Source organism: Carassius carassius, chromosome 12 (genome assembly GCF_963082965.1).
Source record: "Carassius carassius chromosome 12, fCarCar2.1, whole genome shotgun sequence".
Lineage (NCBI taxonomy): Eukaryota > Metazoa > Chordata > Actinopteri > Cypriniformes > Cyprinidae > Carassius > Carassius carassius.
This window is the reverse complement of record NC_081766.1, coordinates 20,349,679-20,376,405: the sequence shown is the minus strand read 5'-3', so window position 1 is coordinate 20,376,405 and position 26,727 is coordinate 20,349,679. Positions and strand designations below refer to the sequence as shown.

The 26,727-nt window shown below is 37.3% G+C and overlaps 2 protein-coding genes across 5 annotated transcripts in view; both read right to left on the bottom strand.

Annotated features, from left to right (window-relative positions):
- The window catches only part of LOC132155082 (retinal-specific phospholipid-transporting ATPase ABCA4-like), a 41,799-nt gene extending 29,413 nt beyond the window's left edge, over positions 1–12,386 (bottom strand). The window contains exons 1-11 of the mRNA XM_059563862.1: positions 12,080–12,386; positions 10,605–10,715; positions 9,495–9,588; positions 9,197–9,338; positions 8,760–8,899; positions 7,100–7,227; positions 6,454–6,651; positions 4,793–4,882; positions 2,734–2,974; positions 2,461–2,600; positions 1,334–1,450 (exon numbers count right to left, since the gene is read on the bottom strand). Of these exons, the coding sequence (XP_059419845.1) occupies positions 1,334–1,450; positions 2,461–2,600; positions 2,734–2,974; positions 4,793–4,882; positions 6,454–6,651; positions 7,100–7,227; positions 8,760–8,899; positions 9,197–9,338; positions 9,495–9,588; positions 10,605–10,670 (1,356 nt within the window). The 5' untranslated portion in view covers positions 10,671–10,715; positions 12,080–12,386. The remainder of the gene's footprint in view (positions 1–1,333; positions 1,451–2,460; positions 2,601–2,733; positions 2,975–4,792; positions 4,883–6,453; positions 6,652–7,099; positions 7,228–8,759; positions 8,900–9,196; positions 9,339–9,494; positions 9,589–10,604; positions 10,716–12,079) is intronic.
- A 1,293-nt stretch (positions 12,387–13,679) lies between these two features.
- LOC132155076 (rho GTPase-activating protein 29-like) overlaps positions 13,680–26,727 on the bottom strand; it is a 41,749-nt gene continuing 28,701 nt past the window's right edge. For 3 of the 4 annotated variants that reach the window (XM_059563853.1, XM_059563856.1, XM_059563855.1), the window contains 19 exons: positions 26,489–26,561; positions 25,644–25,698; positions 24,619–24,774; positions 24,467–24,531; positions 24,108–24,218; positions 23,948–24,028; positions 23,702–23,869; positions 23,348–23,485; positions 22,713–22,903; positions 22,194–22,363; positions 19,501–19,632; positions 18,653–18,751; positions 18,023–18,186; positions 17,741–17,929; positions 17,508–17,645; positions 16,243–16,469; positions 15,825–16,095; positions 15,641–15,743; positions 13,680–15,466 (listed from right to left, as the gene is read on the bottom strand). In XM_059563853.1, coding sequence (XP_059419836.1) covers positions 14,553–15,466; positions 15,641–15,743; positions 15,825–16,095; positions 16,243–16,469; positions 17,508–17,645; positions 17,741–17,929; positions 18,023–18,186; positions 18,653–18,751; positions 19,501–19,632; positions 22,194–22,363; positions 22,713–22,903; positions 23,348–23,485; positions 23,702–23,869; positions 23,948–24,028; positions 24,108–24,218; positions 24,467–24,531; positions 24,619–24,774; positions 25,644–25,698; positions 26,489–26,561 — 3,445 coding nt within the window. In that variant the 3' untranslated portion in view covers positions 13,680–14,552. The remainder of the gene's footprint in view (positions 15,467–15,640; positions 15,744–15,824; positions 16,096–16,242; positions 16,470–17,507; positions 17,646–17,740; positions 17,930–18,022; positions 18,187–18,652; positions 18,752–19,500; positions 19,633–22,193; positions 22,364–22,712; positions 22,904–23,347; positions 23,486–23,701; positions 23,870–23,947; positions 24,029–24,107; positions 24,219–24,466; positions 24,532–24,618; positions 24,775–25,643; positions 25,699–26,488; positions 26,562–26,727) is intronic. The other variant, XM_059563854.1, reaches the window with a different exon arrangement.

Below are 26,727 nucleotides of genomic sequence, written 5' to 3'. Positions count from 1 at the left end.
ACATAGTGTAGACCTTATATTCTGTACTTACTGCTTATTACACTTCTGGTTAGATGCTAAATGCATTTCGTTGCCTTGTACATTACATGTGCAATGACAATAAAGTTGAATCTAATATAATCTAATATAATCTAAAATACGGGATTAGTTATGCAGATGATACTCAACTTCTAAATTATTTTAGCAAACAGAGTTTGTTAAAAATGTAAAAGATTGGATGACCAATATTTTTCTCCTATTAAATTCGGATAAGACAGAGATTTTACTTATTGGACCAAAAAACAGTACACACAATCTCGTAGATTACAATGTACAACTAGACAGATGTACTTTTACGTCCTCTACAGTCAAAAATCTGGGTGTTACATTAGACAGCACTTGTCTTTTGAAAACCATATTTGCCATGACCTCTAGACCGGACTATTGTAATGCACTTCTAGGTGGTTGCCCTGCATCTTCAATAAACAAGCTACAGGTAGGCCAAAATGCAGCGGCTAGAGTCCTTACCAGGTCAGGAAAATATGACCATATTACCCAAATTCTACAATCTCTGCACTTGCTACCTATTAAGTTCTTTATCAGTTATGAAATACTATTACTCACCTATAATGCCCTTAAAGGTTAGACTTGGGTTAAACTAATTAATTTTACTTGGTTGAAACAGCAGCTATGCTAATTATGTCTCTATTTGTTTCTCTGTTTTGCCTAACTAGGATTTACACAAGCTTCTGGATCCAGAACACCTGAGAAGAGATGATGCAAAACCCTCAGAGGACCTTAGGTGACGCCAACCTTGAAACAACATACAGAACTACCAAATTTTGCTATAAGTTTGAATGCATCATATAATAATTGCTGCTAATAGTGTTCATCGTCTGTTTGATTATGTCTTTAATTGATTTTTCCGTACATTTCTGCCATATGCACATAAACCAAGTCACTACTGATAAGCTACTACTAAACATAGAAATTTAATTTTCTGTAAAGTTGCTTTGCAATGATTTGTATCGTAAAAAGCGCTATAAAAATAAACTTGAAATGAATTGAACTTAACTGTAACTTTTAATTAAAGTATTGCATTCTTGCTGAATTGAATTTCTCTTTTGTACTGTAGTGTATACAAATACAAAAAACAATATTTAAGCATGGATTCCCTTATAGCTATTGTATCATGACCGATAATACAATACGACATCGAAAGAGATTCCACAGAGACTAAAGGAGGACAGTGGATTGTATATAGAGGAGATTACTGGAATAATGTGGCAGGTGAAGGGATAAAGAGAGGTATGTGTGCATGTGTGGATCAGATGAAAAGAAACAGATATGTTACCCGTATCATGTTCATTTGGACACTGTTCTGAAAGAACTCCCAAAGCTGTGGTCCCACCTCTTCCCAGACCTTCCCCATTTTCTGCAACCTCTCTAGCTCCTCAAACGTAGTGTTGGCCTGGAGAAATCACACATACAGACACACATACACATAAATTCATATGCATTGTCAGCATCATACTGTATGTGTACAGGGCACCTTAACCAGTCTACAAGGAGGCACAATAACCCAACAACTTACTTAGCAATGTTCCAGCTCATTGAACAAAAACAACTATCCAGATGGAAAAATATAAGTGTATCCCTGACTGTTGCACACAATATGCTCTTTGGGTCATCATCTCAAGTAATACTGTAGAACATGATATTCATGTTATAGACAAATTTGTGGAGTTCATGCAACTTTAGTGTCATTAAAGTAAAAGAGGGATCATTCAAATTCATGTTCATTTATCAACTTTTCACATAAATTGTTAAAATGATTTAGATAGCTTATTTTAAGCAGAATACAAGCATTTTCAGTGGTGATCTCAGACTTTTGGTCCCCACTGCATACCATTCAATTGTATGGGAACAGTTACTTCAGTTACTGAATCAACTATCAGTTACTTTTATTCAGCAAGGTTGCATTAAACTGATCAAAAGTGACAGAAAATACATTTGTATGGTTTTATTTATGTGTATTTCATATAAATGTTGTTCTTTTGAACTTTCTGTTTATCAAAGAATCCTGAAAAAAGTACCATGGTTTCCACAAACATTAAGCAGCACAACTGTTTTCAACAGTGATATTAATAAGAAAAGTTCCTTGAGCACCAAATCAGCATATCTGAATGATTTCATGTGACAATTCAGTTTTGCCATGACAGGAATTGATTCTATTTTAAAATATATTAAAATATAAAACAGCTAAAATGTTAAATTAATTTATTTTCAAATTGTAATAATATTTCACAATATTACAGCTTTTAATGTGTTTTTGATCAAATAAATCTTTCTTCTAAAAAAAAAAAAAAAAAAAACCATTTTAAAAAGTCTTACTGACCCCAAACTTTATTGTATGATTTGATTGTCAGTGGCTACAAGACAGTGCATGTGTGAGACTGGGTGGATATTTTTGTATCTTACACTCTTTAATATTTTTCTGACAGCCGGGGAGTCTGGGGTGTACAGGATCTTCCCCATCACCAGAGGTTTCACTGAATTCCACATTATTTTTGTAATAGGGTTCGACTCCAGGTTTTGCATCAATGCATTACAGAACGGAGCTGTGGGCCACACACAGAATAAAAGAGAAACAGAGCAAGAAAAATAAAGTGAAAAAGAGAAATTAAAATGAAAACCGAAAATTAAAGAGTTAGAAAAGAGTCAAATTAACAAAGACAGATCAACAGCTCTCACTTGCTGTCTTGTCATAGGTGTAGCTGTCGTGTCCTCTGGAGTTGTTGATGCCTAGGAAAGCCTTGTAGTTGTTGTCCTCATACCAATTAAAGGAGAAGACCCGGGTGATCTCACCCTCAGCGTATCCACAGAACAGATCCGACACAGTGGACATCAGCTGACTGAAGGACGAGGGACCCCCGGGCTGGAAGATGGAGTAGATGACCCGCATCAAGTCCTGGGAGCTGGGCCTCTCCGCAAGCTATGAGAGGAATGCCATTTTAGTAAATGTAAACTTATACAGTCTGATTTTAAAACATATAGCAGCTTATGATGCACAGATTCATTTATGTAATAGTCCTGAACACATTAGGGCAGGATAGCTGGAGGAAGGCATTTCCAGCACAAAATATCTTGTATGATAATTTAATGATGCTTTAATGACCCTTTTGAGCTTGATTCAGCCTCATCTGAACCACTCCATCCAGATTTACATGTTTTATCTTACAGAAACTATTGTCAGTACGCATGGCAACCTAAAGATGCATCTACTTGAAGAGGATATCCCTAAATAAACCTTTGGCTGAATTTGGCATCTAGGGGGTAAAAATAAGGTGAGAAACCAGGTTTGCAATTAATTCAATCTGAATTCAAACAAGTGCATGATCAACTTGTAAATACTATATAGGAATAAAATATATATATATATTGTTTTGTCTATACAATGTCCAGTGTTGATTTAAACCTCATTGACTTTCATCATATGGACAAAAACAGACAACATTCTTCAAAACATCTTCTTCAAAACATGCAGGTTTGGAACAACACCAGGGTAATGATCTAGTGAGTAAATGTTGATAACTTTTTAATTTTTGAGTTAATTAAACACATTTTTATTTACAACAATATAAAAGGACATAATGACATCTTGTATCTCTGGAAATGAATCAGGGTAAATTCCTGTGAGGGGCAAATATCCTCACAGCTGTTACACTCATATTCATCTCCAGACTAAACCACAAAGCTTAGTAAACACAGCCCTGTCAAAATACGAGGCAAGCTGAATACGAGGCAAGCCGATTACGAGGCAAATGTGAGATCCAGCACTTTTCCATGGGTCATAAACCTTCAGAAATGCACACCATGAGAGCTAAAAACCAGGGCAAGATAAGCGTAGGTGAAAACATGAAGATTTCTATATTGCGTTCAGCGTGAGGAATGAGTCATTGCACGACCTCCACTAATCTACCACTTTACCTTTTACTTCCCTTTCATACACATTCATACTAAGCGCAGATGGATTTAGTGATCAGTAATAGCATTAGCTGGCCATGCTTTCTGTCACCTGAGCAAAAGGGAAAGACATGTACTCCACCTACAGGATGTGACCTCAGTGGAATGTGCTTTTAACATATTTGTGGAACAGGAGTGATGATAGGCCTACACATGCATGTACACTCAAAAAAGAAATCCACTACAAATGACTAATAACTACTTTAAAACTGCAATATTATTACATTACTGATCACTGCATTTAAAAAGTAATCAGATGATTAATTACCCTACTTTCAAGTTTACTTTAAGTTATCAAACCTAAAAATACACTACAAAGTGAAACTCGTAGTCCTTTCAGTAATTTAATATTAACTGAAACATTATATAAGTATCAAAAAAAAAATTTCCTGATAACAGTGAAAAGAACTTTAACTGTTCCCTCAATTTTAATTGTACATTTAAGATTAGTACATCATTTGAAAATGTAAAAGGTCTACTTTTATTTGTATGCACCCGCAATATCATCAAAACGTTGTGCTTTTGTAAAATAAAGAAAACAAACACACATGAACTGGTCATATAAACACTTTCTGTCCTCATAAAGTACACAAAATGAGGTTATGGTGATTTAATAAAGAAACTGAAGTTATGACGTGATAGACAAAAATGATCCTTAACACACATACACTCCCACCATCTCTCTTGGAGCTTTCTGAAGAGCTGAGGGGAAGTGAGGAGCTTCCTCGATGCTAAAATAAGGGTCTTTAAAGGGGGAGAGGAACTGCGCTTTCTCAAGCAGCCATACCTCCTGAAGCTTGTCAGACAATGCAGAAAGCACTCGACCCCAGAACTGCAAGTCTATCCCGGTCGTGTAGTTATCCAGCACCATGGGCAACTGATCACAGAAAGAAAAATAAACATTTGAGTTTATATTAACCTTGTGTGAAATGAATTATCAATCACAAAAGTGTACAATCAGAGAAGAACTAGATTTTAATGCATTTACATTATAATTTAAATACTGTCTTGAATGTAAAAATAAAATACATTATATATACAATACTGTTTAAAGTTTTTTTTTGTGTTTTTGAAAAAGTCTTATGCTCAACAATGCTGCATTTATTTATTTGATCAAAATGACAGAAAAATAGATAGATTGTACATTTAAAACAGTTTTCTATTTGAATGCTTATTAATATCATTTATTTTATTTTATTTCTTTATTTATTTTTATTTATCTATATAAGTTGTGCCTTTTATTATTATTATTTTTTTTTGTTATTCATTGATGAATAAAAGTTCATAAGAAATATTTTGTGATATTCTAAATGTCTTTACTGTTGATCAACTTAATGTATCCTTGCTTAACACAATTTCTGAACAACACAGGTCCCTGAATATTTGAATGTTTTGAATATCTGTGCTTTGGAAAAAAAGGCCATTTTATTTAAAATGGTTAATTGGTATTGTATTGGTATAAAATGTTACTTGGTATTGGTATGTTCATCAAAATATAATAACTTGCTCTTCCTCTGAAATGACTTTCCACTGATACCACTACTATAGGTAATTTGTAAAAAAGTAAGAAAAAAAATAATGACTGTCTTTAAACATCATCATGAAAGAGAGAAAAACTGTGTAAAGAACAGCTATTGCTTCCACAGCAGTTCTCATCACCGGAGGGTGTGTCTACCTTAATCCCATTAGTAAATGAGGCCAAGCAGTGTGTCATCATGCTAAAGCTACCATCTGCTTCAGTCTAACCCTAGGTAAACCTCACACACACAGAGATGGAGAGAGAGAGAGAGAGAGACTTAGAAAGAGAAAGCTGATAAGTAGTGTTGTTTCAGCAGTGGTATTCATAGGCCTTCTAAAATCTAACAACAGGAAAGTAGGTCTGGCTCATGATCCACATTCCTAGTTTAGTGTTCCAATGTGAACACTTATGATGCATTTAGAACAGCTTTTCCATAATTCTGAGCATGTGAGACATCATGTGACATTCATACCGCTCCTGTGTACTGCATACTATAGAGAACATTGGTGATAGTGAATTACTGTCCATTATCACCTCTTTTTTTTTTTAGGATTCTTTGATTAATAGAAAATTCAAAAGGACAGCATTGATTTGAAATAGAAATACGTATGTACCATTGCAAATATACCGTTATATTTAATCAATTTAATAGGTTCTTGCCGATAGTTATACGTTTTAAATAAATAAATTACTTACTAACCCCCAGACTTTTTAATGGTAGTGTACATTATATAAAAATAAATTCAGTCATCACTGCAAAGTTGTATTTATTGCATTGACTTTAGACAACATTTTCAGTCCATTTCATTTACAAATTTGCCTTTTCAAGCAATACGCTTGGTCATATTTTGGAACTGGATAACATCTCAATCCTCTAATCATCTGTATAACTGGGCAAAGCAGCGAAAAGAAAAAGCGTCATGACTGACCAGTCGTAAGAGCTTGAAGAAGTCTATATTGGCATACAGCACGTCCTCAATCTTCTGCAGTCTTTGCTGGGAAAGGGCACACATGGCATTGTGGACCCTGTACAGCCCTCCATGGCTGGGGAAGATGAGGAATCGCTCCAGAAGAGCCTGACTGCAGGCGATCTCTTTCAGAGTCAGATCTGGGACTCCATATGCAAACTGAAAACATAAGAGGTGATTGTTGACAAAGTTCATTCAGCATGTCCTGACTTATCAAAGGCAAACTTAAATTTGTATTGAAGAAAATGTTTTAAATACTGTCATTCAGAAATATCTGAAATATATACATGACTTATTGTGTGTGTCGCAATGCACTGACATGCACTTAAGAGTGCTTCAATCAATGAGACAATGAGCTTCACTATAAATCAGTCTGTGTGAGAGGCTAGGTCTCCTAGTGACTTTTAACACCACATGAACCGACTAGATTTCACTGGAAACATCTAGTAAATCACCATAGAGTATTTTAGGATGTGACTGTGTGACAGGATTCTGCTTGCAGTGGAAGCTTTTTCAAGCATTTATGAAAACAAATGTCTTACAAGAGAAGCAAGCTATTTTTTTTTTTAAAGAAGTAGTCTATAAAGCAAAATTCGCCAGAACGTACTTGCTCCACCCGCACTTGTGCATTTGTAAGATCATACACCACCGCCTCTGAAAGCCCAGCGTCCCGCAGCAGGAATGAAGTTAGACCCTCGTCATCCTTCAGAATGTGCTCTACTTTTATTCCTTTACCTGATGGCACAAAGGAAAGGACACGGAGAGGGAAATATATGATATATAGTTATTTTAAACAACTCAACATACTCTTAGTATGAGTACATAAAAATACTGAAAAAAAAAATTGCATCATACTCTCTGTCAGTAATGTTAACTCAATATTTACATTGAAAATATAAGAAAATGTGAGTCACAGGGTTGTCAAGTTTATGCACAAACGATAGAAAAGATTCATTTTAAATAATAAAAAATGCTTTCTTAAACTAAATCCTTGTGATGCAAGTAAACAAATACAAATATTCCTTTTTATGCGCCCTAGATACATGGCCACTAAGAATGCATTCCACTCCTCCTTAAATGAAGAACTCTTAACACTGCAGCAGTGTGCTGACCAGCGTGTATAATGACTTTGACATATATTCATTTAGAGGACAAACTGTGCTGACAAAGTGCTTGAAAGGATCACTTGATCGCTGAATTCTTCACGGAAAGCTTTGTCGCTCAACAGTACTCTTGTGCTGAAAGGTCTCAACATGGGAGTTGTGTGCGGAGAAAGTGCTGAAAGATTCAACTTACCAAAGTGTTCAGAGATGAACTACAGGGCTGTCAATTTAGTTAACAACATTAGAAATATTTGTAAAAATGTTATCACGTGACATTTTAAAGATGTAAATGTAAACGTTTGTGGTCAGTAAGAATAATTCTTACTATTATTTTAGTTTAGTTCTTTTAAACTTTATATTTTATGTTGTACTTTGTATTTATTAAAGAATCCTGAAAAATGTTTCCACAAATTAAACTACAAAATGTTTAAAAAAATTGGGGGGGGGGGGGTGGTAAGCAAATCAGCATACTGGAATCATTTCTGAAGGATCATGTGACACTGTAAACTGTGGTTGGTTTATGGTTGTGAAAAGAAAAAAAAATGTCTTTGCCATCACAGGAATACATTACATTTAAAAAATATCACAACAGAAAACAGTTCTTTTAATATTTTACAATATTACTCTTTTTATTGTGTTTTTGATCAAATACATGCAGCCTTGTTGAGTATATGAGACTTCCAAAAATACTAAAAATAAATAAAGAAATAAATCTTATTGACCCCAAACTTTTGTTTATATTACATATAAAAAAAGAGCAGCCAGGATATTGAACTAAATTTCACCTCATGTTCTGTAACTGTAGAAAGAAATTAATTCAGCTTCTGTTTGTCGAGAAATCATTGCCCTCTGATTTTAAGGCTAACTCGCTATATTTGACAGGACAAACAAAATATGCTTATTATCAGAACGTGTCCTATTTGGAAAAATCACCATCACTGGACATTTTCCTAAAAATGCACTCCATATATTAAGAGCGAATTGGGTTCATCCTCACTCTAAGAACTAGTCATCACCCCATTAGAGAGAGCAGGAAAAGGAAACAAGTATGAGGGTAGTGGAGGTACAAGAGAGGAAATGCCCACTCTCTCCATCCATCATTCAGATCCATTAAAGTGATGAATCAGTTCCTCTGAGGGCCGACGCTCCCCCTGCCCAACATACCTGCCACCAGCGCAGGACTGGTGCGTAGCGTCTCCATGAAGTTGTTCATGATGGTGGCTTCATGCCACAGACGGCTGAGCTGATGGAACTCAGTGTCGTTGAACAGCAGCTCCTGTGAATCTTGGTAAAACCGTGCCAGTCTAAGGAGGATAGAAAAAATGAGGTACAAATATAAACTGGAACTTGAATTGGAGCTAACTTAATCCATTAAAAAAACAAACATTTCCCAACATTTTATGGTATAAATATGAATAGAAAATCTATCTAATGGGATAAGACTAAATTTACAACCCCAACTGCCGGTTATCGAGCTGTTGTTACTCCTCTGCATTGAATTGTGTCAGAGGACTATCTCTGAACACCTACAACACGGAATGTGCAAGACAGGAACATTTTCCAGATTTGAGATGTGAGATGCGAAGGAGCATCTGACTCACATGGAGTTGTGGTAGTTGGAGACGACCCCAGGCAACTCTCCTCGAGTTTGATGGCGAAAACATGGGTTATTAGCATTGCAGAAAATTCCTTGAAACCAAGGCAGGATTCCCGCTGAGGGCATAGCCTTGCTGGGAAAATGACCTGCATTTAGAGATGTGATGAGTAAGTACTCAGGCACTACACACAGATGCTAATGAACTTTCAAGCTGTGTTGTTTTCCTGAATATCTTTATCACTATTTGGCTGAGAGTGTGAAATTGTGCAACCAAAAGTAACTACTGTATTGTGTATTCTTACATTCATGTTGGCGATACAGGGGATTGGCTCTTCGCAGCCAAACAAGTCCAATGAATAAAAACACAGGCCACAGAATCTCAACCACGAAGCGAATCTGTGACAAGAGAACGGTATGTTCAGAAACATGTCAAATCTGAACGCAGGATTATAGCAAATTAATGCTGAAGTTCAAGTTGCGTACATTATCATGAAAGTAAACTGTAAAGTAAACTGTAAACTCTGCTTTTTTTTTTACTGTGAATTTCTATAAATGTTAACTTAGTTTTAACATTCCAAGTTGTACAAATTAATGTGCTACAACAATCTAATTCTAATCCTAAATTAAAATGCCAGAAACAAATAAAATCAAGATGTACACTGTACTCATAATTCTTTTGTCCCCTTCTTAATAATTATTGTATTAATTTATATGATTTATTATTTTATCAACACTTTCAGTTTCTGTTAATTAAGTGAATGTGTTAAAATAAACCGCTTTTTAATCATTAACACAGAAATGTCTCCGTTTATAAGGGCCTAGATTGGTAAATGCTGTAATAAATGGTTGTCCCTTGTTATATTATAATGCATTAATCTTAAACGATTTAATAGGGATGCACAATAGCAAAACTAACATTTTGGACAATGTGGTATTTATTTGCACATTATATAACCAAGAACTGATAAATAAGCAACATTAAAAACTATACTGTTTTGTCTAAATAATTGGAAAACACTGAAAATGTAAGAACGTTTGAATATAAGCATCAACATTACAATGTACAGTATGGCCATTTGATATTTAGTTATTAATTTTAACAATAAATTAACATCTACTGTTGTCATACTGTACTGTACATAATAATGTTGATCTCTACAAACACACACACACACACACACACATTTTTATAACAATGCTATTAAATAAGTATTATGATTTAAAAGATTAACTTTAGAGATAAATGAATGTTATTCACCTCATTTCCTAAATCCTGCACTCTGAACCAAACTTCGGAGGTTTGTATCACATGATATAAACAGAGTGCTTTAAATATAAGCTGTTTTGAGAGTTTTGAAACTACAGCCCGTGATGATGATTGTTTGGTTTCCCAGTGAATCGGTTAATTGTACCTTTTGTCTCTTGCGGAGTGTCCAGTTCTTCCAGAGCAGCAGACGGATCTGGCTGCTGGTGTTCATGGCTCCAACTTAACCCCTTGTAGGGGTCAACAAGCAGCCACAGACCTGCCAACACACCACATACCTCACTCACAATCAAACCGAAAGAAAAGTCGCAAACAGACATGTGGCTATGTAATCAGATTTCAGACAGCCAGTCTGCATTAATGAAAACAGCTGTTTTAGAGAAATGTAGCTCGGAGACTTTGTTTGTTAGTCATGTGAAATTGTGTCACAAATCTTTACAGGACAAATATGCACTTAGCATTGAACCACTGAACTATTTTGAGCCACAGTAATGACTGCTACAGCAAGACCAAAACAGCACAGCAGTCACAGACAGGGCTGTTATTATGTCTGTCAGATGTCTCATTTTCCATAGTATAACACAAACACTGATTAACGCTCTTTCAGTTCAGGTTCAGATGCAAATGTCTAATCTTACAGACATATAGCGCAAACTCTTTATCTTAATAGTTACATGAACATATGAAAAAAAAAAAAAAAAAAAAAAAATCATGATTTTAGATATAACATGCATATTCTCCACAAAGATCAACAACTTCATGAATGTTCATTTTGGGGAGTTTTGAAAGTCTGTTATTCTCACCAGAGATGGTTATTTGATCAAAAATACAGTACAAGCAGCAACATTGTAATATGTAAAATAACTGTTTAATAGATTTTAAAATATAATTTATTCCTGTATTGGCAAATCTGAATTACTCATTACTCCAGTCCTCAGTCTCACATGATCCTTCAGAAATCGGTCTTTTATTATTTAATAAACCAGACATTTATTTAATATTATCAGTGTTGAAAACAGTTGTGCTGCTTGATATTTTTTTTCGGGAACCATGATATTTTTCAGGATCCTTTGAAATTGAAAGTTCAAAAGAATAGCATTTATTTGAAATATACAGTAAGTCTTATATTTTCTTATATTTATATATGAAATATAAATCTTAGTAACTGAAATGTCTTTACTGTAACTTTTGATTAATTTGCTGAATAAAAGTATTATTTGAAATAAATAAATTTATAAACAAATAAAATAATGCTGACCCCAAGTTTTTTAATGATAGTGACTAAATGAACCATTACTTAAATTGGGAACACATTCACTATTACATATTCCACCAATAAACTCATAATTTGCTGCTTATTTATAGTAAGATCGTTGTTGTAGTAATAGTTATGTTTAGGTATTAGAGTTAAGGGATCTAGAATATGGTCTTGCAGAATAAGGCATTACTATGTGCTTTATAATTACTAATAAACAGTCAATATGTTAGTAGGATACCGGCATCCTACTAACATATGGACTGTTTATTAGTACTTATAAAATACTCATAAATGCCGTATTCTGCAAGCCCATATTCTAGAGAAAACAGTGTTCCCTAATCTAGTCAATCAAATGGCATACTTACCTCAGTGCTGAAAAAATATGAATTCCTTAACATTCACACTGAAATGTGTATAATTACAGTCCATGATAGTCGCAGAAATGCAACAGCCAAACTTACTGCTCCTGACTGACTCAACTAATCTGATTGCTTTAATCTGCAGGGTTAACATTGCCATCAGCAAAGCCCTCCAGTCTGACTTGGCACTGTTTATTTATATGTGCATGTAAAAATCCAAGGTTTTAAGGGATACTTATGATATATGTTGTTATATTATGCATTCTGGATATTTAGAGCTTGTATGTTATATTCGATGTATTCTGTGCATGTGTTGTGTGTTTGTTGGATGAGTCAGAGCTGAGCAGCTCAGTGCTGGAGCTCAGGTGATGTGGCTGATTAGGGACAGAGCCTGTCATGGACAGTTTCAGCCAAACAGATCCACAGGGAAAGAGGACATTAGGCAAGAACGCCCTCTGCAATCAGGACACTGAATAGAAAGTGTGGCCTCCCCCTGAAATAACTTCTGACATGAAGCATTGAACATGCTCACCTGATTACATTATTATTAATGGTGGTTAAATGTAGTGCTTGCTAAGGCAGGACTCTTGTTACTCAAATTTTTTTATTATTATTATTATTAGGTTTTAAAGAGATAGTTCACCCAAAAATGTAAATTCTGTAATTTCATCCTCACGTCGTTCCGAACCTGTAAGACTGATCGTCTTCAGAACACAAATTAAAATAAGTCTGAGAGCTTTCTGAACCTGCATAGACAGCAAGGGAACTACCATGTTCAAGGCCAATAGTTCAACCTTAATTTTATGAAGCTACAAGAATACGTTTTGTGCGCAAAGAAATAAAAGCTCATGTTGTGATGTAGAACCCAGATGAGCTGCATCTTGTTTACAAGCAGAGCAATGCACACACATTACATTGCTGTCTTTGCAGGTTCAGAAAGCTCTCGGATTTCATCAAAAAATATCTTAATTTGTGTTCCAAAGATGAACGAAGGTCTTATGGGTTTGAAACAACATGAGGGTGAGTAATTAATGGCAGAATTTTCATATTTTGATTCTACCACACTGTTTGGCTCAAAATGTGCCGGTTTTATTTTTAAAATTTTTTAAGAGGTGTACTACTACTTAGTAATCAAATATAAAAAAAAAATTTTACCAGGTAAATGAAAAATGGGAAAGGAAATCACGGTGCAGAAGTAATTTTAGTATAATTTCTATACTATTTATTAATATTCTAAATAAGCTTTTATTTTTAGATTTTCAAATATCATTTAAATTTTTGTTTACATCTCAATTTTGTAGTTTGTTTAATATTTCTATATCCTTTTAACTAATAAAATATTATACTAATATTACTATTACTTTACTATTGACCTTCAGTTTTAGTTTTAGTCCAATTTATAACACTATTTGTTATATATATTTTTTATAACAAATAAAAAGAAATTGTCCCAGAAATAAACCTCCTAGCAACCACCAAAAAACCTAGCCACTGTTTAGCATCATGCTAGCAAGCGCTTCAAACAGCTTAGTAACCACATTTTGTCTTGCGAATCCACCTGTTAATGCGAAACGACAAAACATAAAGAAAAAACAAGAGCAGAAAATAGTTTTAACTAAATATTTAATCTGCAAACATTTTGCATGTCTTCAAGAATTGCTGATATAGATATATCTTTATGGCAGTAGGTTATGTGTAAAAAATGTAAACAAATGCATATATGACTCTGAAATCAAACAGAAACAGATGCACTTACGCAGCCTAAAACGCTGTTGCATAAGCAGGAGTGTTTCCAAAAGACAAGCTAAAAAACAAATACCACAGCTAGCAATAACTGTATTACATCACGCGAGGCCAGTGATGATGCGGTGCCACAGCACTGAATGCATGTTAGGCTTAGCATGTGCATCAAAATGAGAAAGTTGGTATAAATGTACAGACAATACTTTACACATTCCTGTTGAGTTTGTACAATTATTACACAGAACTTTTAACTTTAATAACATTAATATAGCTGATTATTAACTGATATAGAAGTGTCTCTTGAAACCTCATCTTATCACATTGATGGAGATAATAAGAATAAGAAACATTTGGCATGAATGTTCAGAAACAATAGAAACGAGTGCTCACTTACGGATAAGCGAATGTCACAAATGTTTTGGACCTCTGTGATATTTCTGGCTCACACGGTAGCTTTAAGAGACATTAACAAACAGCTATCCAGAAAACTTCATGGAGATGTTTCACCTCTCTCCTAATATGTTTGCCCTTTCTCAAAGGAATATTAAAACAATTTTCATATATACAGTATAGCAAAAGACTGCTTACATACAAATACATACAAATAAAGCCGTAGACGGATCTACTAGACTATTAATATTGACCTCTTGAGGCCTGTGGAGGAATCAGTCACTTTCTGAGTGTCACAGATACTGTACCAAGCGTGATAAAATCCATCCAGGATTTTTTTTTTTTTTTAAACAAAACGGGCCTCTCTTTGCTCTAGCTCCTGCATTCTGCGACTGCGTCTCTGATAGAAGGGTTTGGAGTCCGTAGGGCTGAGCTCCTCTGCGCTGGAGCTTGGAGACTGAGGCGGAGAGAGAGTGACGGGGCTGATCGAGTCGCTCTCTGACAGTCCTTCCTCTGCTGCTCCTGTAAAAGTCTGCTTGGCTTTTAGAGCGACAGTCACTGATGCTGTTGGTGTGGATGGAGGAGTTGGTACTGCTGTGGAGACTGTCGTAACTGTTGATGTGGCCGCTGTTGGGTTTAATACGGTAATTGCTGTTGTGTACACAGCTCCCGTGGTAGTGGTTGCTGCTGCTGAAACGGAGTCAAATGACCTGATTTGGCTTACTGATGAAGGTCTATAGAACGTTCCAGGAGGGGGTTTTAGTGTTCGTGGCGCTCGGAAGGATATCGGAGCCCCCCCGGAAATGCTGGGACCATCTTTTCTATTGGCGCTGCTTTGGGGTACAACATTAATTTCTGATGTTTTTGGTACACCGGAGGAAGGCAGGTTGGCCACTATCATTGCAGTTCTGGGCGTCACATCATAATGCCTGTACTGTCTGTCCCAGGTCTTCCTCAGAGTCTGGGTGTCGATTAACGGGTTCCTGAAGTAGCTGCTGAGGCGAGGTGTTGAAGGCTTCTCCGGTTCAGCCGGTTCCTGAATGGCAGCCGGCGAGGGTTCACGCTCCTCTGTGCTGCAGCTGTTGCACTCGTTGAGCAGTCTCTCCACAGGCATGCTGATGGGTCGAGACACTGGCTTGGAGCGCTGAGGACGTAGTTGCACCCCTCGGCTGCTGGCACTCGGCCGGCTGAACACAGATGTGGACTTCTGCATGTCCACAGGAGCTGAGCCAACCCCATTGACATCTGAGCCCTCACCTGCTGGAGAGAAAAATACTTCATTTACTTGAACTTAATTTAAATATCTAAATTACTCCGGTTTTTTTTTTTTTTTCCAAGATCATTTTTTTCTTGCATAAACTTTCACTTTCAGATGAAAACCATGATCTATTCTTTCACGTTGACTTTAATACCAAAGATGAGCATCATACTGACCAGGTGTTTGCACTTTATCATCCCATGTCTTCATCTCCTTCACTTCCTCCCTCAGCTGTGCAGAGGTAATTATGTACGAGTGTCTCTTGTAGGCTTTTGTACTCTGTATGAAAGACAAACAGATCAGAAATCATGAACTTATATTTCCTTAAAAGTCTAGCTTTCGATCTCTGGCCCATCTCACCTCTTTGATATCCATGAGCGATCTGGAGTGACGGCTGAGCGCTGGCTGTGGTACTGTCGGACTGGTGGGAGATACGGGGCTGAGGGGGGCATCAAAGATCATCTGGTGGTGCCTAATGAGCAGGTCCACCATTCGGGCCTGGTGGGGGTAGTCAACCAGAGAGGACAGCGACACTTCTGCCTCCAGCTGCCTGGGTTTGATGAGTGTCGGACCGAAGATGATACCCAGGTTACTAGTGGTCATCATGTTCTCCTCAGCCTGCTCCGACACTCTGTAGAACAATGAACAGTAAAGTGTCTGAGTGATAAATTATATTTCACTCTCACTAAATGCATTTAAGGACATCAGGCAACAAGAAAAAAACAGATCCCAATGATGGATTCCTGCTTCTTTGCTTTTAAAACAGGCTTTTGTTTACCTGAGCAGATGGGTGATGAGGAACTGCAGGGTTTTGTAGTGGGCGGCAGGAAGCTGGCGAAGGAGGTCTCTGATTTTGAAGAGGACTCTTTTGAGCTCAATACTGAGGCACGGCTGCTCTCCAGGTGATGTCTCTTTAGTCAAGTCAGTCTCGCCCATGTTCTGAGTCTCTTTCACCAGCCCGATGATATCATTATAATACCGATAGAGAATCAATGGCTCTGGCAACTGAAAGACAATTGAATTAGTTTTTTGTTTTTAGACAATGACAAATCAGCTAAATGTATTATTTATTTATTTTTCTAAATGTGAAGAGCAACAGAACCCTATACAGTGCAATAGTTGGGTTTTGGCAGGAGAAATCTTTTACATTTTCTCCTTAAGGAACTGATTTTTAACTTATCAAACCCTAAAGACAGACCTACTATGAGCTACAAGATTTGTTAATTGGTGATATAATCTCCATATATAATCTCACCAAACAGAGGATCACTTCTAAACACTTTAATGCCTGTCTAATCCCATGAAGCACTGCGTCATTTCCCACGTGCTTCAAACTACTTAAACATCAGTGTGCATATACTGTATATTTTGCAATACATTGCAAATATATTGTCAAATATATTGTTTCTATACACAATCAACATCGGTAACACTTCACAATGTCATTTTTAACATTAATGTATTAACTAACATGAACTGTGTGTAATACATCTGTTACAGTATTTATTAATCTTTGATAATGTTAGTTAATTAAAATATAGTTATACATTGTTCATGTTAGTTCACAGTGCAATAACTAATGTTAACAAATACAACTTTTGATTTCAATAATGAATTATTAAACGCTGAAATTTACTAATATCAGTAAATGCTGTAAAAGTATTGTTCATGCTTAGATCATGTTAACTAATGAACCTTATTTGAAAGTGTTACCTCAACATCTTTAAAATCAATAGTTTTATATTTATCCATTGTTTTATGTCATTGGCAATGCTACATAGGATTGTAGCTGTTTCCAATATTAAAGCTGTTAAGTACACACCTTTGTCTAATATATAAGTTTTTTTGCTTCAAATCAAAGTATTCAATGCTGTGATTCACCTCGTAGCTGGTTGCTTTGGTTCATGGCATATAACTCTATTGCAAAGAAAAAAATTCTACTTGAAAAATACTGAAACCAGAAAGCGGGCGGACACAGTTGCACTCTATTATGTCAAGTTTCATACAGACATGATGAAACTGGGATTACTTGTCCCGCCACACCTGTCTCAGGTAAAGCTTGAGCACGTTGCTTATGTCATGTGGGTGGAGGTCAGAAAGCTCCACTAACTCCTTTCCGTTCTCAAAGGCCTGGCACAGCTTTTCCACACGAGACTTCGCCCCATTCACCCGATAAATGCCCTTGAAATGAACCGAAAGTAGGTGTCACTCACAAAATGACTCACAAACACTGAATTAAACAAATTCCTTTCAGTCACATCTTTATTCTTCTTCACCTTAATGTTCAGGGCACGACTCTCGATTTCTGAGGTGCATTTTCTGATGATAAAAGGGATGCCGTCAGGACTGTTCTTAGCTACTTGGGCGAATTCAATCCCGAACAGGTGCAGTCTGCCCTGGAGCTTCTTATGTCCACACTGAATGGCAAGAGTCTCCAGGCATTTCTTATGACAGGCCAAAGAGCACTATATTAAAAAAAATAAAATAAAGCAATGACAACCGGCTCTAGTGAACAATGTGAACAGAATCAATGTGGGTGTAGATGATGATGACGGTACCTCCTCACATTCAGCCCCGTGAAACACCACCAGACTGTCACACTCTCTGCATTTGGAAGGCGCTCGCAGTTTCCGCAACTTGTGAGTTTGTGCTGCTTTTGACATCTGAGCATTACGGAAAGGGCCGGGAGAACTGGCCACTTCAATCACCATCTCAGCAAGGCCTGAGACAAGACAAGACGTGTGTTTCAATAGCTAAAAACACTGTGCTCGCCCACTAACAAAGTTCTGGTGTGGCCAAAGGATCATCAAGAGTCTTACATGTGAGTTGGGATAGGAGCTGAAAGAACTTTCATGACTCTGGCTTGCATTCCTATTTAATTAATTATTCTTTTAGTACTATTGAGGAAGCGTGACCTTCTCTCCAGTTCCTCAAGTGTGTTTCCTTATATTTAACGGTTGTTTACATTGAGCAATTATTACTGAAATGTAACACTTGGTGGAAACAGGAACTGTTAACTGTGAAATTTTGCCAATGTCAACAGCAAGCCAAACTGCGCAGCTGCACTGAAAGCAAAAATATGTGAGCAAGCAACTCAGAACTTGCGTAATAAACACAAACCTGTGGTGTCACCACACATCTATGAGCACAGACACACACAATCACTCTGTTCAGTTTGTACTACCAACCATTATCTAATGGGGAAGGTGGTTCCCTCTCATCCAGGTCATCTGCAGAAGACATGGTACCAGTTGAGGGCGTTCTGGGAAGCCTGCGTTTGAAATCCCCTGTAACACGAAACACACACATAAACACACATGAGATACTTCCATCATGCAGAGCACTTCTCCATCCTGTCCACGGAGAACTAGGTCAAACACTTTATAAGGGAAACTTACAAAAGTGCCTAAACTAGCAATATTTGTAAAGGAACTTTTTTTTCGGATTAAATACGTTGCACTTGACAATAACAATGGCTGACGCAACTGGCCAGAGTAAAACATCTAAGGACATCTGGCAAAACTGTCACTTGCCTGATTAGGCCAGTGCTGACATTCTCATGTCCTAAAAGTTGTTGATCACATACATGTTTCATTCCTGCCTTGTCATTGCTGTTGTGAACATTGTTGCTTTGCCCATTCTGTTAAATTCTGTCACAATAGAATAAATGTCACAATATCTAGCTTTTTTTGTGTTAATATATGATTTTTATTATTATTATTATTATTAAATTGTTGAATGAAAAATATAGTTTTATATTTTTGATAATGTTGTCAAGGAAAATAAAGTAAAATAAATTAAATGCAGCAGTACAGAAGGCTATGTTTGTCAAGAACAAGGTAAAATTACCGGTAATGAATAATATAAAAATACATAGGAAATAATCTAGAATAAAAAAAATAATAAACACTGATAAAATGAACAGTTTTCAGATGTACTTGTGATTTATAAGAAATGCTTTTTTTAAAATATAACACATGTCCCATATTGTGAAACGCATTGTAAGCCATAATGTGTTGACATCAGAAAAAAGTACCTGGACTAGCCGTGGGGGAGTCCACTGAGCGAGACTCACTGCTTCCTCCAGCACTTTCTGAGTCACTGCACATGCCCCCTCCACTGGCACTGCCTAAGCTCCAGGCCCGCTGGGAGCCCTGCGTACTTAACACTACAACACACAGAATTAACCACAGAATTACCCTTTATTCCTAAAACTGTGGAAGCAAATCCTGTGTGTTTGGGAGAATCCGTCTGTCTGCATGTTTCATTCAGTTCGGAGTTCTCATCTCTAAAAACAGGAGAATTTTGCTTATGTGCTTGATTCGTAGTTTAGTCATCTAGCCTAGATGCTGCATTAAATATGAGCTCAGACTGCAATCCAACAGGCTGATGATGTCACAGCACAGGGGCTTTTTGGAAGCTGAGGGCGATCTGGGTTTGGGACTAAATCCTGACTTTTGTCCAAGCTGTGGACGGCCAACGCTGGGGAAAGCTATAAAACTAATAAGCTGTTCAGGATGCTGAAGCTTGCCAGACATATGTGCCTAATAGTGCCAAACCTCTCAGGATCTTGTTTAAGTGCTAAGAAAATAAAATGAGTTTTAGAGTCTAACAAATGCAGGTTGAGTAGGCTGACGTCACCCAAAGGCTTGTTCTATCTGCATGAGCAGCCTGACATAGCAACTTTGGCTCAACGTGAGTTACAGCGAGTTAAAGGCAGGACTGTCTGTTTGTCCAAACAATGGAAGTAAAAGGAAATCTGCTTAACAAACAGATATTATTGTTTACATTTCTACTCATTCCTGCAGTTTTCGCACTTATAAGGTGGGAAATTCTCGCAAATATTTCAGTGTGAATGATGCACGGCACAGATGACGGAATGTATCATTTGCACATGCTTTTGAGTCTTACAATTTTAAACATTCAAGTGCTCAATTCAGTCTTTGCATGTTCTCTGTGAGACCCCTTGCTGTGAGCTCACGCACATAGAGCCACATCTGAGAGCGGGCGACTACAGAATGCAGTTGTGTTGTGCCTTATTGCACCTAAATGGCCAAATGACTGTTTATTACTGTTATTCCTACCTGAAAAAGCACAGTTAGAGCACAGTTATTTTTAGTTGTACTTTGTTATTGTATTGTATTGTATATTTATCTAATCTTATTTTAATACTGACTGTTTACTTGTCTTTTTTAGTTAAAATAAATTCAATTCAGAGTTTGAAATCTAAGTTCTTTTTGAGTATCTTCCTCACAATATAAATACCCTTAGGTCCATATAATAAAAAAGAAAACAAGAAAACAAGAAAAAAAAAAAAACAATTGTAGAAACATACACACTTGAATGCCAGTGCTTCCATTATTTGTAGGATCATTTAAGGCCATTATAATTGTATTTCTTGAATCACTTAGACACATGAAACTATACATATAATTCCTTAACACAGCATGCAAAGTAGGAACATCATTATACACAAACAACTGGTTTGCACTTATCATATATTATAAATATACTTTGTGTGGAAACATTTAAACGTCAAAAAAAAAAGAAAAAAAAAAAAACTTAATTCCCCCTCAAATTAAAAAAAATCCCCACCATAAGAGCTACCTAAATGGGGAATTCCCCCCATTTTTCAAAATGAAATTCAGGCCCTGTGCAACGTTTTTGTAGTCGGGCTAGTTCCTTGGTGACTAAGGGCCCTATCATACACCCGGCGCGATGCGACGCAAGGCGCAGCACAAGTGTGTTTGCTAGTTTCAGTCCGGCGCTGTTCGCATTTTCCCTTCCAGCGCCACGCCATTTAATTAGCAAATGCATTTGCGCTCATTTTTGCGCCCATTGATGTGCTGGTCTGAAAAAGAGGTGTGTTCAGGCGCATTGCTGTTTTTAAGGAGCTGAAAATATGCAATGTTTTTTCTTTGTTATTTACTTTATTTGCTTATTAAAATCCGTCATGGCACGAGCGCAAATGGCTCTTAAAGGGAATGGAAGATAAGACTCTGATTGGTTTATTGCACGTTACGCCCCAAAAAACACCCATTACTCATTAAGAGAATAGGGACAACATGTTTAGACCATGCGCCCGGGCGCGCCAACCGTTTTTAAACTCCGGTGCGATTGTCCTTTAAGTGCGGTTCATTTGAGTAAGCATGAACACTTCCATCTGAACCCTGGTGCGCACCAAACAAGCGGAAAGAGAGCGCTAAAAAGATGGGTATTGGTACGGTTTCAAACAAACTCTGGTGCGGTTTGAATGAAATATGAATGCAACATGGACAAAATACTTCTATATGAACGAAAAACAGGAAGTAATGACAGGATGCAATGCTATGCAACATGATTTGACGACGTGGAACGAGCGTTGTATCCAAAACAAAAGGAGTTCGTAGGTGGTACACGCAGCATGCAGACGGCATTAGGTGTGTTCGACTTAAAGCGGCGCTGAGCAGACCGATCGGTGAATGGGTACTTTGATGTCATACACCGATCGGTCTGAGCAACGCCATTTAAAGTTAAACATAATTTTTGTTTGGGGTGTTCAGTGATTCAACTCGACCAATCAGGTTGTGAATGCATCACTATGCCTTAAGTTTCACCATCAAAAATGCCAGTGTGAACGCTAAGCAGACCAGGACCAAATGTATTGTTTTCTTTTTTGATCCAGAACCAAACAAACCAAGAGAACCGAACTACAAGTGTGAACGCACCCTAAGATACAACATCTCTTACCTTGCATGTCTAAACTGCTATTGGATCGTCTCTCAGCGATCTTGGAATTGGGTTGTATGGCACCCTCAACCTCATCTGCACTGTGATTATCTGCCGAAGTAACAGAGCTCTGTGACAGGTTCCCATGGGATGAGCGGGTGCTGCTCTGAGACCTCTTATGAAGGGACATTCTGGAAAGGAATGACACTTGTTAAAACATGCTTTATTATAATACCGCAGGCAAAACAGGCTGTGCAAAATCTCTGGTGATTGTGAAATGGGTTACTCAACATGAACGTGTGAGATTTGAATGCACTGTAAACTAAGGTGATAGCACTGGCCAGTATGTTTGTACGTGGGTGTGATCCCGAGGTCAAGCTGAAAAGCAGAGTTTACACGGGGCAGCGATTATGTAGAGCAGAACTCCTGAATAAACAACATGCTATGACCGACTGTTGTTTCGTTCATCATTCTTCCTGAGGAAGATGCAAACAATGCAGCCTCTTTCTGACCCGCGCGGAAACTTGAGTGTGGACTTACCCCGTTTTTGAGGAAGTGGTAAAGTCCTGAGACAGAGACTCCAGCCACACACGCTCTTTAGGCAGGCTGCACACAAACTCAGAGTAGTGCTGGCCCGGCTCATACTTTTTGGCCTGTTCACTTAGAGTTTGGTAGTTGACTGACAGAGGTTGGGTCTGAGTCTGCTGCATCTGGAACCAGTTCACTGTCACCTATAAGAGTTTGTGAGGACAGTCAGTACACAATAATGGTATTTATTTTCATGGAGAATGTCAAAAGTTCAGTAAGAAATGAATACTTTAGCAATTATGATCAAAAGTGACGGTAAAGTTATTTAAAATGTTACCAAATTTTTCTAATTTAAATAAGGGCTGTTCTGTTGAGTGTTCTATATATTTCATGGTTTCCGAAAAATATTTAGCAGCACAAGCATTTTCAACATTGATCATAAGAAATGTTCAGAATATTAGAATGATTTCTGCAGGATCGTGTGACACTGAAGACTGACGTAATGAATTCAGCTTCGTCACTGCAGTAATAAATTACATTTTAATTAATATTTCAATATTTTTATGTGTTTTTGATTCCATTCAATAATCGTACAGATCCCAAACATTTAGACTGTATTGTAGTGTTGTTGTGACATGGATACAGACCGATTTGAGGGTCAGGTCACATTGGAAGACCAGCTCTCGAATCTGAGCGAGGATCTCACTCTTTGCGTTTGACAGGCTGACCTTCTTCGCCTCTAGATCGGCCACACATGCTTTATACTGCTCCTGCGCTTCCTCTGCCTAGAATCACCACAAAAACAGACCATCAGTCAAACAGAACAAAAGCATAGTGATTTGCCTTGCCTGTTTTAAGCCAAAGTGTGTGTCTCATCACCACTTTGAAGCCCAATAAACAAGGTCAATAAACATAAGGGTGTGTGTGTTGGTGCAGTCTGTAATCATCTTGGAGTTGAATTTGAAGTTTTAGAATTCTTTATAGTGCAGTTTCTGCAGTACCTTCTGTAGGGCCTCTTCCTCCACCCTCCGTCTCTTCTCCAGAGTCCTGCCTCCAGCTGTTGGCTGCTCCTCCTCAGTGCGGCTGGTGGAGATGCGTGCCTTCTCGTACTCCTCCTTCTTCTGCACCTTCAGCAGCCGAGCCTTCTTCAAAGCACTCTCGGCCTCGCTCTGAAAACATATGGGTTATTAAGCGCTTGCGGTTCTAAAGGAATGTTAGTGATGAAATAATCAAATAATCATATGCACCATTTTCTTTAGCTCTCTTTGCCATTGTTCCTTTATCTCTTTCCTCTGCTTGTCCAGATCGTTCTTGCGGGCCAGCAGTGGCTGTTGGAATTATTGGAATTTTGTAAATGATTCATTAGTTGTAGAAGAAGAAAAGTATAGCAGATTTAACTGATCATACCTGTATAAATTTGTTGGTTTGTAGAGCTGCAGCTGTTTGGAGCAGAACCTGATTGTACTCAATCTCATTTTTAAAGGCAGAGACATAAATATCCCGGAAAGGCATGAAGTCCTTTAGAAACACAGTTACAAAATAATGTCACTTAAAGGCCAAAACTCAAATACACAGACATTCAGTAAGATTTTTGAATGTATTTTTGAAAGAAATCACAGTATTTATTTGAAATAGAAATACATTATAAATGTCTTTACTATCAAATTTTATTCATTTTATCATCTTGTCAAATGAAAGTATTAATTTCTTTCAAAATTCTTTCCAAAAATTAAACATCACATCTAATCAAAACAAAAGACCATCACCTGCTGGCTTGCCACTGCCTTTGCCGATTCTGCCATCTTGGCAAAGCTTCTGGCACATTCCATGTCTGTAAAATACAGAGAAACCATATGAAACACTAAAGTTCAACAATGAAGACGCAAAACAAAAGATCAGGCTTTACGAATGGACTGACCCAGGCTGAGGCGTTTCTCTACCCAGGCCAACATGTCTTTAGTGTATTTGGACCAGGCCTTGGCGTAGAGCAAAGCCGACTCTACTCCACTGTCATTCTTCAGCAGAAGGAGGTCCACCTGCCCCACGGTGGACAGCTCTGGGGACAGAGCGGGATCTATAAACCCAGAACACTGCATATGAACACACACTTCCCCAAAAAATGATACACAAACACTAATAAATTCACACATTGTTAAAAACCAAAAACAAAAAAAAAAAAACATCTGAAAATGCACAGCGGTACCATTTGAATACATTTATATTTCCTTAACCTCAGTCTCTCCACTCTCTACAACTGTCATTTAAAATCTACTTTTAAATATTACCGCCTTACAGGGTTTATAGGCCAAAAGTTACAAGGCAAATTTTACAAGTCAGCTTTATTAAAGGCAGCGACAGCACTTAAACTGGGCGCAAACTTGCTTTCAAGAGGAATAAACATATACCCATCCCATTGACTTAAAAGAAAAAGAGTCTATTCTAAAGTCTTTCTAAAAATGACACTAATCTGTGGTAGCATCAGATGTATGTACATCTCGTAAAATCAGATCTTCTCGTAAAACCTTAACCTTTGCCAAATGCACTGATACACAACTCCGCTGCGCTGAATCCAAGCACCCCGCCCAAAAAGCCACATGTGGTTCCCATTCCTCATACAAACGATCAAAAAAACCCAAAGAATGTCAACCATTTGGCAAACAAGCTAGACTATATGAAAAACAACACAAGTGTGTAGAGTTCTCTTGCTGATTATGACCTATGTCAGAGCAGCTCATCTGTCTCTCTGATAGAACAACACCTTTCATGTGTGGTTTGTTTAACTAGAAAACTTTGTTGAAGTTTGCATTACTGTTGCTCTAAGGCACATAAACCATGTGATGAGATTCTCTTCAACACCTCAGTGACAAGAGCGTGCTGGCGTTGTGATGAAAACGTGCTAGAAGGATGAAAGACAAAAAGGAGAAGGAAAGGAAATCCATTTACCTGCCAGATCATTTAGATTGCAGCCTCCTGAAACTTCAGAGAGGTTTTCAAAAGACTAGAGGAGAAAAAGAGAAAGTCGTTTCACACAGGATGAGAAGTTTGATTACAGAGGTGAGGGATGAAAAGGTGCTCCTCTTTTATCTCGTCTCTCAATGTCTCAATCAATCAAAGCTTGAAAAACCTTGCTCTTTAAATCATAGGGGCCAGCCTGGTGTCTTTATTTTCAAAGCAAAACTCTAATCTTAAAGGCATGGTTAACCAAAAAATGAAATGTCATTATTTACTCAAACTTGTTTTAAAAATATGTTAGTTATTTTTCTGTGGAACACAAAAGAATTCTGTAGAAGCTTCAAACATCTTTTTTTCCCAAATGACAGTTCATAGTAACCGCATCTGTCAATCAGCAAAAAGCATTCAACCACAGGAATAAATGACATTTTAAAATAAATGCAGCCTTGGTGAGCATAAGACTCTAGTCAAAAATATTCAAAACATTTACAGACCCCAAACTTTTAAATGGAAGAGTATTACAAGCTTTCTGAATCCATGTGATACTGTTCTTTATAAACAGAGAATACTGGCTTAAATTTCAGTCTGCTTTTCACATAAAGCTATTGTATGGCTCCAGAAGGCATGGAAGACATTTAACGGTGCTTTGTATTGGCAGACGTAAGCACTATGAACTGTTGTTGTATAAAAAGAGCTGCGTGAAGAGCAAAATGATCGCTTTGTATTCCACTAAAAAAATAGCACATGGTTTAAGAACAACATAAGGTGAGTATATAATGACTTTTTTTAGCTCATTTTTTCAAGGACCTTTGAAGGCAATGTAGGTGATTACTTACACGACTTCTTCTGGCTTGGGTGTACCCCAACCTGGAGCCACTGTCCACATCTTCCATAAGGAAGTCAGACACTCTGAAGTGGAAAACAAATACAAGTCATTGCACATAACATAACTTGAACAAACATACGAAGGTTATAATATTATGGTGTTATTTTTCTTTACAGATAGCTCATTTTAAAATCATGAATGGAGCGGTATTAAGGGCTAGTTCACCCAAAAATGAAAATTCCGTCATCA